The sequence below is a fragment of the Cyanistes caeruleus genome, chromosome 2 (assembly GCF_971803275.1).
Source record: "Cyanistes caeruleus chromosome 2, bCyaCae1.hap1.1, whole genome shotgun sequence".
NCBI lineage: Eukaryota > Metazoa > Chordata > Aves > Passeriformes > Paridae > Cyanistes > Cyanistes caeruleus.
Window position 1 is genome coordinate 101579118 of NC_141702.1, and position 15374 is coordinate 101594491.

Sequence of the window (15374 nt, forward strand, 5' to 3'; positions counted from 1 at the left end):
AAGTACAAGGGACATGAAACTCCTTTTTGCATGCCAAGAAGGGACTTCAGCCCCCTGTGCCTGGGGACCCTAGCACCCACTGTGTGGCACAAGGGACACAAAGCTCTCCCTGTGCCTGTCTCCAAAACCCTTCAAGCAGAGACTCAAGCATCCTAGCAGAGACTTCAGCTCTCCCCTCCACCCCTTGCACCTTGGGAGGCCTCCACAACTCCTCTGTGGCCGCCTTACACGGACCATGCTGCACACGCCTTCTCCACCCTCTCTCTACCAGTGATTTCACCAAATCTGCACCAAATGCTGCAACAACAGAGAGGCTCAAATCCACACATTTACATAGAATCTGTGCATGGAATTGTAACACTCCCCCTTTGGCTCCATTCTGCTCTAAAAATCCCAGGTAAACTCACCTGCTGCCAGCAGCTGCACATTTGGAGAAGGGGGGCTCCAAGTGTACTTCTCTACAGTCCTGTCTGGGATGCCATAGCGCTGAGGAAACTCCCCCGTGTGACTATTCCAAGGCAAGGGTTGCTCCAGCGAGCTAATGGATGCTCCATTTAATTCCCTACCCATTCCACTGTCACCCAGACAGAGCAGATTTCCACACCCATTCAGCCCCATGAATCCCCCAGCATACTTGCCATCAATGTCATGTTCAATAAAGAGCCACCGGCTCCTGCTGCCACACTCAGTGTCCATTTCAAACCCCTGGCCGGTGGAACAGCTCCCTGTGCCCTCTGTTATGCAAAGTGTAGGGATTTCACTGCCTCTTGTCCTGGGCTTCTGTCAGCCAGAGCTCAATCTGCAGCTGGCACTGCAGCTGCACAGCCAGCTCCCTGCCCCAAATGGATTCCTCAGCAGCTGCCTTCCCTGGGGACTACACAATCTCATCCTGCAGAAAGAGTGGCTTAAAGACAGCAGCAGCGAGCCTTCTTACAAGGGCAGGTCCTGACAGGACAAGGTGTAAGGGACGGTCCGAAGATTCTCTCATCTGTCTCACAACCGTCTCAAGGACAGAGACTGAGACCCTGAATATCACAAGGGACTTGGTTAGGAGTTTGGGCCTAGCTGAGGTGGATGTTTGCTAAGTGATTGTTTGCAGGTGGTTGCCCGGTACACTGCCCTCGTTCCTGCTGGTGAGCAGAGGCTTGTGCGTGGTACCCTGCGCAATGGGCTTCCACAACACATTGCTCTCGTTCCTGCTGGTGAGCAAACACTTGTAAGAAATGGTTTGCTCTGTACCCTACACCTGCCCCCTGCGCAATGGAATTCATCACAATGATCATCAACCTCCTCTGTTTTTGGCCCTGTGCCCCTTGCTTTGTAAAAGACTACAAAATCACACCCCAAATTTACCTTCCTTTGAGATCTCCCCAACAGACAGAAGACTCTGCATCATTGGACGGCTGAGTGGACTTCGACGTTGGTAGCTATAATCCCCTTACTCTCTTTTTCTTATGCTTTGCTTTCTCGTCTTTTCCCTCTATCGCATATTAGTGCTGATGAGCACTCAGTAAAGTGTGTTTTACTGTTTGAGTCCCTGGTTTGCTGATAATCTTTTGTACTCTAAGATTGAATAAAAGGACCACATTACGAATCCCACTTTGTGGATAGTGACACAAGGGGCAATGGCTTTACAGTGACAGAGGGTAGTTTTAGACAGGATCATATGAAGGAATTCTCTACTCTGAGGGTATTGGGTTGATGCAAGGGTTCATACAAGGACTGCTCTCAAGTCAAGCTCTTGACACTCTGTAAAACTGGATCTAGTGCAAGGCCCTCCCCATGCATTCCTGGGATCCCTAGTGTAATCCCTCAATACCCATGGCAGATTTTTGGAGCTTTATGGTCTCCAAACTCCCTTCCAAGCCAGACCATTCTATTGCTTCTTGATTTTATGTTGCCCCTGCCCCAGTGGGCCCTCATGCCACAGACTCCCACAGTGCCCAGAACACAGAATCCTCTCCTCCGTGACATCAGCCCTGGGGCCAAGAGCACCATGGGCGGTGCGGCTGCTGTGGGCATTGCGGCTGTGGCTGTGCTGCTGCACGGAGCCCTCAGTGCTTGCTGCTCACACGAGCCTCTGGCAGCCATGAACTGGCTCAGCCTCCTCGTCCTGATGACCGTGGCCGGGCTGGTGCACGGGACATGGGACAATTGTGGGTAAGTGGCCCCAGGCCCTGGCAGGGAGCCACGGCAACACTTGGGGCCTTCCCTGCAGGGGCCCCGCCTGTCCCCCATGGCCGGGCCACAGCTTCCCACCCACCATGGGACAGCCTCAGCTCCTTGCCAGCAGCCAGGTGCTGGCACGGACAGACACACACCCCATGGGCTTCCCTGGCCTGCTGTGCCTGCAAGCCCTTGTGGGGAGGGCAGAGGGCTGAGCTTCAGCCTGAGCCACAGCAGGCCATGGAGCAGCATGGAAATTACTTTCTGCTTGCAGATGGACTTGTGGACTCCGACCCATGGTGTCTGACTCTGGATATAAGAGTCATGACTTCGGCATGACACGCATCGTGGGTGGCACAGGTGCCCTGCCAGGGGCCTGGCCATGGATGGTCAGCATCCAGCATCCCAGGATACCAGGCACAAAGCATTTCTGTGGAGGGTCTCTCATCAGGGCAGACTGGGTCCTCACAGCAGCCCACTGCTTCGACCTTATTTTGTAAGAAGGGGCAGAAAATGGGGACATCCCCACAACACCAGCAGGTGCCCTGCCACCAGCACCACCTGCTACTCCCCTCCCCTTTCCTCTCAGGCAGCCCAGCTGCCACACTGCTCAGGAGAAGCCCGGCCTTGTGCCAAGACTTCTCAGCTGCTTTCAGCTTGACATTCCCCCAGCCTAGCTTGTGCAAGGGCACTCACACCTGCCAGAGCACACAGAGGTCTGGCAACTGCTGGGCTGCTGTGGCACATGGCTCTGCTCCCCCTCAGCCCTCTCTCCATCTCCTTACCAGTAACACCAGCTTGATGTATGTGGTGATTGGGGCCACCCAATTGACTCAGCCAGGACCTGGAGCACAAGTGCGCCAAATTAAGAAACTGCTTCGTCACGAGAACTATAAGAGACGTGACATGAGCTATGACATTGCTTTGCTGGAACTGAGCCAGCCTGTCCAGTGCAGTCCCTACATCCAGCTGGCCTGTGTGGCCGATGCTATCCTAGGAGTGTCAGTGTCACAGGAGCATAATTGCTGGGTTGCTGGCTGGGGTGCCACCACTGCAAAAGGTGAGTTCCCAAGAGAGTCCATAGCTAGTCCATCACACTGGCATCAGTCTGGGCTTCTCCATGGTAGAGGCCAAAGCCAGGCTGTTGGACAAACACCTCTGCAGAGATGGGCCTGGCCTGCTCCCCAAAGGCGGGCAGCAGGGACAGAGCACCCCAGTGCCTCTGCAGAAGGAAAGCCATGCCCTAGAGAAACAGATTCCCCCCAGACAAGGGAGGAGAACTGGGAAGGAGCTGCTGGAGGCTCATTTCTTTCTCTGCTCATAGCTCAAAACTCAAGTGATCACCTGCAGCAGGCCATGGTGCACCTCATCGATATCCAACTATGCAATAGTACCTTCTGGTACGCAGGGGAACTGCACCCCTATAACTTGTGTGCTGGTTACCCAGAGGGCCTCATCGACACCTGCCAGGTAGGAGCGTGTGGTGAGCCACTCAGCCCCCAGCAGCACCAACAGCACCACCCCAACACAGCCCAGGACCTGCTTTGCCCGGACACTCAGTCACTCTCCCAGCCCTGGCTACCCCCGACTGCTGTGGGGGCTTCCCACACACTCCCCATCCACACCTGCCTGCACAGGGCCCCCCTTGTGCCTGAAAGCCCAGCAAGCCCAGCTAGTGCTCCTGGCAGCCCAGAGGTGCAGGTGCCAAATGTCCATCCTCTGCACATGCAGGAGCCCTGTGCAGAGAGGACAGAGAGAGCTCTGCCCTACAGAACCCCAAGCCATTCACAGCCAAGCCTCTGCAGGCTCCAGCCCCTGAGCAGAGCCTTCCTCTGCCTGGAATACAGCTCTGGCAGGGGCTGTGAGAGAGGAGGAGACAGCCCCAATGCTGGCAGGGGCCACCAACACCACCTTAATCCTCTCTGCTCTGCTGCAGGGTGACAGTGGTGGTCCTCTCATGTGTCAGGATAACCACGCTGACTACTGGTGGGTTGTTGGAGTGACCAGTTGGGGAAAAAGTTGCGGCAGAGCAAGGCGGCCTGGAGTCTACACGTCCACTCAGTACTTCTATGACTGGATCTTAGTCCACATGGGCAAAAAGAATATTCAAAGTGTTTCTTGAGCAACAGAGTGTGCAGCATCTAGGATGTGCTGGAGTGCACAGCAACTGTTTCCCTCAGGGGCAATCAACCCTATTTATCCAAAGGTAGTCTCACTGTCAGAAACGTGTTCTGTTCTGCCCACACTCTCCTGTGCACATAGACACTGGAGTTGATTTAGTTGTTGAAGTAAAGTTGCCTATCATCACTGGGAACCATATTTTTGATTGAATTCTGACTCCGGGGCAGGGCAAGGATTGCCATGATTGGCACCTGCAGGATGAGCCTGAGGGCAGACCTTCCAAACACAAAGGGACAGAGTGGATACAAAGAGCTCCAAAGTGTCTGGTCAGAGAGAAGAGTGCTCTAAAACCACCAAGGGTTGGAGGAATCTGGTCCATCAAACCCAGGAAGGGAATAGGAAAAAAGCAGACACTTTTGGGGTGGTGCTCAAAGGCCCATGGGCTGCTCATTAGGGCCTGGTGTGAGCCTGGGCTAAGGGAACAGATCTGGAAAAGTCCCAAGCATGACAAGGGAAACTCCTGGCTCCTGACTGGAGTGCCAGTGCCCCAAGGCAGAGCCAGATTTCACTGGTACTAAGCGGGGATTGATGTACCAGGAGGTCACACTTCCCAGATACCCAAAGGAAGAGCTGGGGTCGTTCTGGGGAGAGGAACCTGGCAGGAACAGTAGGAGAGCACACCAGGAATGCCATGGGAGGCCAAGCTGAGTGGGCCAAGAGCAGCTGCAACACCAAGGCTGTTCACAGGCAGGGCCAGCCTGGGAGGCAGGGGGAAAACAATCTCTTGCTGCTATTGAAACTTTGCCTGATGACTTTTTTCCTAACATAAATGATTTAGTCATTCACGCAGAAACTATTTTAGTTCCTTTATCCCACGAAGTTAGAAAGAATGTACACGTTCTTTGGGCAGAACAGTATCTTAGTTTAATTAAAGGGTTTTTGGCTACTACAAATTGTTTATCTACTTTGTATGTTAACATTAGGCAGTTTCATGCCAACGAACCAGCATTTAGGATAGAAACAATTCATGGCTCCGTATTAGGGAGGAGGTGAGGGCAGAGAGAGGGAGGAATTGAGGAAGATGAGGGGACTGTATAAGCCTGGCAAATGGAGAGATGGAGCAATCAAAGAGCCTATTCACAAACTGAATCTTGTTGTGCTCATTTGCTTGAGTGCTGCACATAATCACCACAGGGTGGGTAAGAAACTTCTTGTCTTAACTTTCTAATTTACAAATCACCTACATATTTTACAAATTCACCCCAAATAAAATCCCAATCCAGTGGGATTTTGTACCCATTTATTCAACTTCACAATATTCATGTGCAGGAGGAAAATAAATGGTAGGGTTTCATGTTGCACTATATGTTACACTAAGTGTTGTTTCCAAGTTGTGCCCCACCTGGGTGGTGTGTTGGATCTTTCCCCCTTGCCCCTCTCCTTCGGTTTCACTCCATTGGCTGTAACCTGCCTTCCACTCCTCTTTTCCCCTCAGTTTAAAAATCTCCATGACTCCTTCCTCTGTCTTTTTTTCCCTGGAGCAGTTCCAGAATAAACCAAGTGACAGTGTCCAGGGAAGAAAGAGCCTCCTTCATCCTTTACCTTTGTCCTGCTGAAACACCTCCAACTCCTGGTGGACTGGAGCTAGTCAGACAATTTCCTGGGGCTGGGAGCAAAGGGATTATGGCAGTAGGGCATACTGCAGCTCTTCAGAAAAGATGTTTACAAAGCTACCCTCTGTCACTCTAAAGCCATTGCCCCTTGTTCTATCAGCATATCTCAAATCATGGATAACCTGCAAGACTGTGTCCAGGTGAAATCCTCCCCTAGTCTTGGGCCCAATTATCAGTAGCCTCTCTGCCCTGCTGACCTGAAGTATCATGGGCCCATTGAGCTAGGAACAACTTCCCCTTGTGTTGCCAATCCAAACTTATCTGTAACACCTTGAATTTGTAGCCTGATCCACCTGTTCATTATTGCCCAAGTCCTGGACATGGGGACATCCACATGACAGACTTTAACAGTCAGCTCCTCTTCCCAGGCAGTGATGTCTTGCCTTTCTTCAGCAGCCCAGACTGGTTTTCCTCTACACTGCCTTTGGCCTTTTTCCACCTTTCCAGACACTGCCAGACCATTTGCTACCATGCAGCAGTCAGTGTAGAGGTAGAGTATTGGCCACTTCTCTTACACAGCAATGTCCAAAGCCAGAACTTTCAGCTCTGCAATCTGACTGGATCCACTTCATCCTTCAGTAGCTTCTGCAACTCCCAGCATAGGGCTCCATACAGCACTTTTCCATTTCCTACTGGTCCCTGCAATACAGCAGGATCCATCAGTGAAGAGGGTGTCCCATCCTTCACTCTCCAGAAGCTGGATATATGGTGGGGCTTCCTCAGCACATGTCACCTGTTCTTCCTCGTCTGAAGAAAATCAAAAGCTCTCACCTTTGGACCAGTTTGTGGTGACTTCCAAGATGCCAGGGCAACTTGGATTTCCTATTTGACCTCACTGTAATGTGGGTCATCCATTTCCTCCAGGTAGCATTGGTGGCATGATGTATTGCAGGGAACTTTCCTTTAAATATCCAGCCCAGCACTGGTAGTCAGGCTACCAGAAGGAGCTGTGCTTCAGTGCCAGTCACTTCTGAGGCAGCTCAAACCCCTTCATAGCCTGCAAGCATCTCTTCCTCTCTTGGGATGTAGCTGGCCTCAGATTCTGTATGCATGGCTCCAAAACCCAAGAGGTCAGCCTCGAGTCTCCCCAGGTCTCTTCTGCCAGAGGCTCCAGGATGGACCATTCTCCGTGGCTGTGGTGTAGAGCACATTCTTCCCATCCTGTCCTGTCCTGGCAAGCCCAAGTGCTGTTGCATGGGCAATCTCATGCTTGATCTGCTCAAAAGCTTGCTCTTGCTCAGGGCTCCAGTCAAAATCCTTCTTCTCTCGTGTCATGAGGTAATGAGGTCTTACAATCTGTCTGTATTCCAGGATGTGCATTCTCCAAAAGTCCATGGTGCCTAGAAAAGCTTGTGTCTCTTTTTTGCTGGTCATGGGGACACAGCACTTATCTTAGTAATCTCATCTGTTGGCACCTGTCTGCATCCAGCTTGCCATTTCGTCCCTAGGAAATTATTTTCTTGGGCAGGCCCCTTGACTTCATTTGATAGCAAACCTGCTTTCAGGAGACTCAGGATTATTCTCTCTCCTTTCTCATAAACCTCCCCTGCAATGTTCCCCCACACAATGATGTCATCCATGTAGTGCAGATGTTCTGGAGCCTCACTCTTTTCCAGTGCAGCCTGGATCAGTCCATGGCAGATGCTGGGGCCGTGCTTCTGCCCCTGGGGCGGTCAGTTCCAGGTGTACTGCACACCCCTCCAGGTGAAAGCAAACTGAGGCCTGCACTCTTCTGCCAGAGGAATGGAGAAAAACACATCGGCAATGTCAATAGTGGCATATCGCTTTGCTGCCTTGGACTCCAGCTTGTACTGGAGCTCCAGCATGTCTGGCACAGCAGCTCTCAGTGACAGCTCATTTAGGCTACAGTAGTCCACAGTCAATGTCCATTCCCCATCAGACTTGTGCAAAGGCTAAATGGGACTGTTGAACCATGAATGGGTCTTACTGACCATTCCCTGGCTCTCCTGTTCATGGATCATACCATGTATGGGAATCACGGAGTCTCGGTTTGTTTGTTGCTGGCTTAGGCTCCCCACCTGGTTTAGCTGCAGCTGGAGTGCCTGGGGTGTCTGCTGACTCATCCTCCAGCCCTTCTGGCTGTATTTGCTGCCCTAAAGTGTCTAGCAGTGTGCGATAAGCATTAGCCAGGGCCCAGCACAATGCAATGAGCTGCTTCTCTTTAGAGCTGCCATTGCAATTTTCTTTCAGATATTTCCCCACCTCAGCTGGATTCTGAATTTGTTCAGGGGGAAAGTTCCAAACTACTGGGGCAGAGAATTCCTTCAGGCTTTGGTCATCCCACATCCCACACGACTCAGAATTTTCCTGCATGGGGACAGATGTCTCACCAACGTCTCTGAAAATCTCAGCCCTGATTCTAAATGTCCTGTAGGTCTTACGGAGGAGAGTTAGCAGAATCTTAAAAAAGAAAATATGGTATCTTTTGTAGCATGTCAGCCGTGGGTGGGGAGACAAAACTCATGCATCGTGATCCATGTACTCATGAGACAAAACAGCCGCGCTTATTATTCAGAACTCACTTAAATACTCAATTCAAATTTCCAGGGCTAGATAGCCTTTGGCTGAGATCTTTCTCCCCTCCTCAGTGTCCTGACCAGTGCTGTGCTTTGATCTCAGATTGAATTGGGCTGGCCGAGGATCCACTATAACTTATCCAGGGACATATTCAGACATGAATTAGGCTAGCTAAATTAGATTTTTTGCTACGGTCGGATTTATTTTGTCCCATCCAGACCAGATGTACTATGACAATACTGCAACAATCTTTAACATCCAGAAGGAATGGAATCTTCTCTGAAGACAACATGCCAGATATGAAGAGGAATAGGGAAGGAAAAGGCTGGGAAAAATCATCCCCTACTTCCCCCCCAACAGACTGAGTGCAATTGTTAATAAATCTCAAAAAATTACTGCCGAGACCATCACAGGGAAACAGCAGAGAATACACATCCCAAATAACTCTCATTGCCTCTGATGTTATCTTTCCATAAATTATTAGCACAGAGAATATCTACACAGCGATTCTGATTTGTGTCCCCAATATGAAGAAGATATATACCAGGGCCAGGATTGCCAATACATGTGGGTAAGCAGCCATGCCTCAATGCCAGGAGGCCGTGATTGAACCAGGCAGCATGGTGACCACTGACTGTTGTACCCAATACAAAGTCTTTCAGACAGGAATGTGATTTTTTTCTTTTTCATTTTCTGTTGCCCCCTTAACTTGGGCAACAAATTTTGTCTCATTTTGAGGCAATTTAAAAGAGAACCATCTGGAGTATCTCCTTTAGACTTCCAAGAATCCCTTTCTGCCAGTAAGGAATGAATACTAATAAATGAGAGTGAAAAAAACCAACAAAACCTCAATGTTTTAGTAACAAACCAAATGCCAACAGGCAGGAAAAAAATAAAAAGTAAATAACTTGTACATACCAAAGTGTTAGACCTCACCACCTCACCAGAACAAAAGGAGACCCAAAATGCTGGAGATTACCCATTCCTGGAATGTGATACAGGATGGTATCAACTTCTCCCCCTTTGGAAGGCAGTAGCCTCACGGAGCAGACAAAGGCCCAGCAGCAGACAAAGGCCTCATGGCTCATCTGACACCAACCTCCTCCCCACAGCAAAGAACAGCAGAACGGTGGTGTCAGGCAAAATAGCTGGGCTGGAGCCCCTTGGTGTGTTCTCTCCACAGCTTGGCGCAGTTCTCAGTGGTTTGGGTTGGAGCGGGGAAGCTCTGCTCCCGCCAGTGTGATGTCCCTGGTCTCGGAGAAGCAGCTGCTCGACTTGCCTCAAGGCAGCCCAAAATTGCTACTGCAGATTCCCCAAGACAAGGAAAGGAAAATCTTTTGCAACACCCACATAAAAGAAACCCACTCCTTTCCCCCGGCCTCCCATGCACAAGGTCCCGAGGTTACAGGGTTTTAATGACGCAGTAACAATTTCTGGAAAGAGCAGAGGATATCTGAATACACTGCCACAGTAAATCACTCCAAGGCACTGAGGCACAGGCCGCCCAGAGCAGTGTGGAACCCTGCTTTTCCCACAGTCAGGGTCAGCACAGAAGACGCAGACACCAACCTCAGGATTAAGCATTAATTTACTGTCATTCAAAACTGCAAAGAATTGCAAAAGGATAAGCTAAGCAATGCATCCAATCATTACTGTAAAAGATTGCCTGCAGTGATGAAGAAAGCATAACATCACAAGTTACCCTAATCCTTTACCATCAACCAGATCTGCCCATCAGCTGGGGGAAGCCACTGTCACAATACTGGGGAACCACTCCTGGCAAGTGGGAAATTCTGCAGGTGCCTTCCCCTACAGGCAACGAGGTTTCTGACTGCGCTGTGAGAGGGCCCTGTTTTTATACAGTTGAATAAACAAATTGCCATATCTTCTAGTGCAGGGACATCTGGTTTTGTTCTTGTATTGGGATGCTCCCAAGGCCTTGGAGGGCTCCAGGAGGAACCAAGGGAGTTGTCTGTGATCCTACAACCCAAAAGAAGGCCAGATGTGGCCTTGTCCAGTTCTAAACAGGGAAAGGTAATTCCATGTTCTGCCAGTGAATGGTTATGGATAATAATTTGTTAGAAAGTCAGTCTAGAGGTCAACAGTGGTTCCTGCACAACTGGGGCCTGTTGACCAGGCTTTAGTACTTCAATGTCTCATCCCTTGAAGAATCGAAGGCCAGATTCTGAGACAGGCTCTGAACAACCTTTAGCAGTGCAAGCTATCCCTCCATGCCCAAAGCAAGAGGATCAGAGCTAGATGATCTCCAAAGCTCCCTTCTACCAGAAACCATTCTATAGCTCCTCAAATAGTTGCTGCCCCTCCCCCAATGCCCCAGACCCCCCTCCAGCACTCAGAACATGGAACCCACCGCTCTGTGACATCAGCCCCGGCACCGAGGGCACCAAGGACACCGTGGCTGCTGTGGGCATTGCGGCTGTGGCTGTGCTGCTGCACGGAGCCCTCAGTGCTTGCTGCTCACCCGAGCCTCTGGCAGCCATGAACTGGCTCAGCCTCCTCGTCCTGATGACCGTGGCCGGGCTGGCCCACAGCATGGAGTACACCTGCGGGTAAGTGGCCCCAGGCCCTGGCAGGGAGCCACGGCAACACTTGGGGCCTTCCCTGCAGGGGCCCCGCCTGTCCCCCATGGCCGGGCCACAGCTTCCCACCCACCATGGGACAGCCTCAGCTCCTTGCCAGCAGCCAGGTGCTGGCACGGACAGACACACACCCCATGGGCTTCCCTGGCCTGCTGTGCCTGCAAGCCCTTGTGGGGAGGGCAGAGGGCTGAGCTTCAGCCTGAGCCACAGCAGGCCATGGAGCAGCATGGAAATTACTTTCTGCTTGCAGAGGGTCCTGTGGGTTCCGAGCTCCTGTCTACAACCACAACACTGCTTTTGACTACGGCTTGACACGCATCGTGGGAGGCGCAAGTGCCGTGGAAGCATCCTGGCCATGGATCGTCAGCCTCCAGCTTACCTGGGCACCATACCTAGGGCATTTCTGTGGAGGGTCTCTCATCACTGCAGACTGGGTCCTCACAGCAGCCCACTGCTTCGATGAGTATAAGTAAGGAGGAGTAGGGAATGGGGACATCCCCACAACACCAGCAGGTGCCCTGCCACCAGCACCACCTGCTACTCCCCTCCCCTTTCCTCTCAGGCAGCCCAGGTGCCACACTGCTCAGGAGAAGCCCGGCCTTGTGCCAAGGCTTCCCAGCAGCTTTCAGCTTGACATTCTCCCAGCCTAACTTGTGCAAGGGCACTCACACTTGCCAGAGCCCTGCTCCCTCTCTGCCTTGCCATGCAGAGGTCTGGCAACTGCTGGGCTGCTGTGGCACATGGCTCTGCTCCCTTTCAGACCTCTCTCCATCTCCTTTCCAGTAACATCAGCATGATGTACGTGGTGATTGGAGCCACCCAGTTGTCTCAGCCGGGCCCTGGGGCCGTAGTGCGCAATGTCAAGCAGGTGGTGATACACCCGTACTACAATCCTGACGACTACAGCTACGACATCGCCATCTTACAATTGGACCAGCCTGTTCTCTGCAGCCAATACATCCAGCTGGCCTGTGTGGCTGACCCTGCCCTAAGGGTCTCAGAGCTCTACAACTGCTGGATTGCTGGCTGGGGTTACACCACTGCAAGATGTGAGTTCCAAGAACGACTCCTGAGCCAGTTAAGAGCACTGGGAAGAGGGTTTGGGCTTCCCCACAGCAGAGGCCACAGCCAGGCTGTTGGATGAACACCTCTGCAGAGATGGGCCTGGCCTGCTCCCCAAAGGCAGGGAGTAGGGACACAGCACCCCAGTGCCTCTGCAGAGGGAAAGCCATCCCCCCCAGACAGATCAGTAGAAGTAGCATGGAGCTGCCAGAGGCTTATTCCTTTCTCTGCTCACAGCTCAAGAATCAAGTGATCACCTGCAGGAGGCCAAGGTCCAGCTCATTGATCTCCAACTCTGCAACAGCACTGGCTGGTATGCAGGAGAAATCCATACCCACAACTTGTGTGCTGGTTACCCACAAGGAAACATCGATAGCTGCCAGGTAGGAGTGCGCCACGAGCCACTCAGCCCCCAGCAGCACCAGCAGCACCACCCCAACACAGCCCAGGACCTGCTTTGCCCGGACACTCAGTCACTCTCCCAGCCCCGGCTACCCCCGACTGCTGTGGGGGCTTCCCACACACTCCCCATCCACACCTGCCTGCACAGGGCCCCCCTTGTGCCTGAAAGCCCAGCAAGCCCAGCTAGTGCTCCTGGCAGCCCAGAGGTGCAGGTGCCAAATGTCCATCCTCTGCACATGCAGGAGCCCTGTGCAGAGAGGACAGAGAGAGCTCTGCCCTACAGAACCCCAAGCCATTCACAGCCAAGCCTCTGCAGGCTCCAGCCCCTGAGCAGAGCCTTCCTCTGCCTGGAATACAGCTCTGGCAGGGGCTGTGAGAGAGGAGGAGACAGCCCCAATGCTGGCAGGGGCCACCAACACCGCCTTAATCCTCTCTGCTCTGCTGCAGGGTGACAGTGGTGGTCCTCTCATGTGCCAGGACAACAACGCTGAGTACTGGTGGGTCATTGGAATAACCAGCTGGGGAAAGGGCTGTGCCAGAGCAAGGCGGCCTGGAGTCTACACATCCACTCAGTACTTCTATGACTGGATCGAGTACAACATGCATGCACATGCAATTGAAAGTGCTTCTTGAGCAGCAGGACAGGCAGGATCCAGAGCAGGCTGCAGAGTACCTCAACCATTTCCTGCTGGGGCAATGCCTGCTGATCCAAAGGCAGCCTCAGGGTCAAAAACCTGCTCTGTCCTACCCACACTCCTCTCATCTGCGCACACAGACACTGGAGTTGATTTAGTTAGATTGATTAGTTGTTGAAATAAAATTCCCATTGTTCATAGCTAACCATCTTTTTTAAGTGCAATTCCTGCGTCTGGGCAAGGCAACAAGTGCCACTCAGCATCTGCAGAATGGGCCTGAGGGCACAAAGGGACAGAGTGGATCCAAAGAGCCCCAGAGTGCCTGGTCAGAGAGAAGAGTGCTCTGAACCACCAAGGGTTGGAGGAATCTGGTCCATCAAACCCAGGAAGGGAATAGGAAAAAAGCAGACACTTTTGGGGTGGTGCTCAAAGGCCCATGGGCTGCTCATTAGGGCCTGGTGTGAGCCTGGGCTAAGGGAACAGATCTGGAAAAGTCCCAAGCATGACAAGGGAAACTCCTGGCTCCTGACTGGAGTGCCAGTGCCCCAAGGCAGAGCCAGATTTCACTGGTACTAAGCGGGGATTGATGTACCAGGAGGTCACACTTCCCAGATACCCAAAGGAAGAGCTGGGGTCGTTCTGGGGAGAGGAACCTGGCAGGAACAGTAGGAGAGCACACCAGGAATGCCATGGGAGGCCAAGCTGAGTGGGCCAAGAGCAGCTGCAACACCAAGGCTGTTCACAGGCAGGGCCAGCCTGGGAGGCAGGGGGAAAAGATTCCTGGGCTTGGCTCTGTATTTGGGAAGGAGGTGAGGGCAGAGAGAGGGAGGAGTTGAGGAAGATGGGAGGGCTGTATAAGCCTGGCAAATGGAGAGATGGAACAATCAAAGAGCCAGATGCACATACACAAACTGAACCTTGCTGTGCTCATTTGCTTGAGTACTGCACATAATCGCCACAGGATGGGCAACAAACTTCCTAACTTGCCAATTTACAAATCACCGGCATACTGTAGAAATACTCCCCAAGATTTTATACCCATTTATTCAACTCCACAATATTCATGTTGGGGAAAAAAATTAATGGTAGGCCATCCTGAAACTCCTCAGGGAAGGATCTAAAGCCATTGCCCCTTGTTCTATCAGCATATCTCAAATCATGGATAACCTGCAAGACTGTGTCCAGGTGAAATCCTCCCCTAGTCTTGGGCCCAATTATCAGTAGCCTCTCTGCCCTGCTGACCTGAAGTATCATGGGCCCATTGAGCTAGGAACAACTTCCCCTTGTGTTGCCAATCCAAACTTATCTGTAACACCTTGAATTTGTAGCCTGATCCACCTGTTCATTATTGCCCAAGTCCTGGACATGGGGACATCCACATGACAGACTTTAACAGTCAGCTCCTCTTCCCAGGCAGTGATGTCTTGCCTTTCTTCAGCAGCCCAGACTGGTTTTCCTCTACACTGCCTTTGGCCTTTTTCCACCTTTCCAGACACTGCCAGACCATTTGCTACCATGCAGCAGTCAGTGTAGAGGTAGAGTGTTGGCCACTTCTCTTACACAGCAATGTCCAAAGCCAGAACTTTCAGCTCTGCAATCTGACTGGATCCACTTCATCCTTCAGTAACTTCTGCAACTCCCAGCATAGGGCTCCATACAGCACTTTTCCATTTCCTACTGGTCCCTGCAATACAGCAGGATCCATCAGTGAAGAGGGTGTCCCATCCTTCACTCTCCAGAAGCTGGATATATGGTGGGGCTTCCTCAGCACATGTCACCTGTTCTTCCTCGTCTGAAGAAAATCAAAAGCTCTCACCTTTGGACCAGTTTGTGGTGACTTCCAAGATGCCAGGGCAACTTGGATTTCCTATTTGACCTCACTGTGATGTGGGTCATCCATTTCCTCCAGGTAGCATTGGTGGCATGATGTATTGCAGGGAACTTTCCTTTAAATATCCAGCCCAGCACTGGTAGTCAGGCTACCAGAAGGAGCTGTGCTTCAGTGCCAGTCACTTCTGAGGCAGCTCAAACCCCTTCATAGCCTGCAAGCATCTCTTCCTCTCTTGGGATGTAGCTGGCCTCAGATTCTGTATGCATGGCTCCAAAACCCAAGAGGTCAGCCTCGAGTCTCCCCAGGTCTCTTCTGCCAGAGGCTCCAGGATGGACCATTCTCCGTG

General features: G+C 51.8%; 2 protein-coding genes across 2 annotated transcripts; both read left to right on the plus strand.

Moving 5' to 3' along the window:
• Positions 1–1987: 1987 nt before the first annotated feature.
• LOC111926221 (acrosin-like) lies at positions 1988–5240 on the plus strand. The gene is made up of 5 exons (XM_023922874.2): positions 1988–2160; positions 2441–2662; positions 2955–3226; positions 3491–3636; positions 4103–5240. The coding sequence occupies exons 1-5, from the start codon at positions 1997–1999 to the stop codon at positions 4286–4288; spliced, it is 990 nt and encodes a 329-aa protein (XP_023778642.2). The 5' UTR covers positions 1988–1996; the 3' UTR covers positions 4289–5240.
• An 89-nt stretch (positions 5241–5329) lies between these two features.
• Positions 5330–13402, plus strand: LOC147655050 (acrosin-like). The gene is made up of 5 exons (XM_086878783.1): positions 5330–11068; positions 11349–11567; positions 11882–12147; positions 12398–12543; positions 13010–13402. Exons 1-5 carry the CDS (start codon positions 10758–10760, stop codon positions 13193–13195), a joined length of 1128 nt encoding a protein of 375 aa, XP_086734909.1. The 5' UTR covers positions 5330–10757; the 3' UTR covers positions 13196–13402.
• The last annotated feature ends 1972 nt before the right edge of the window (positions 13403–15374 follow it).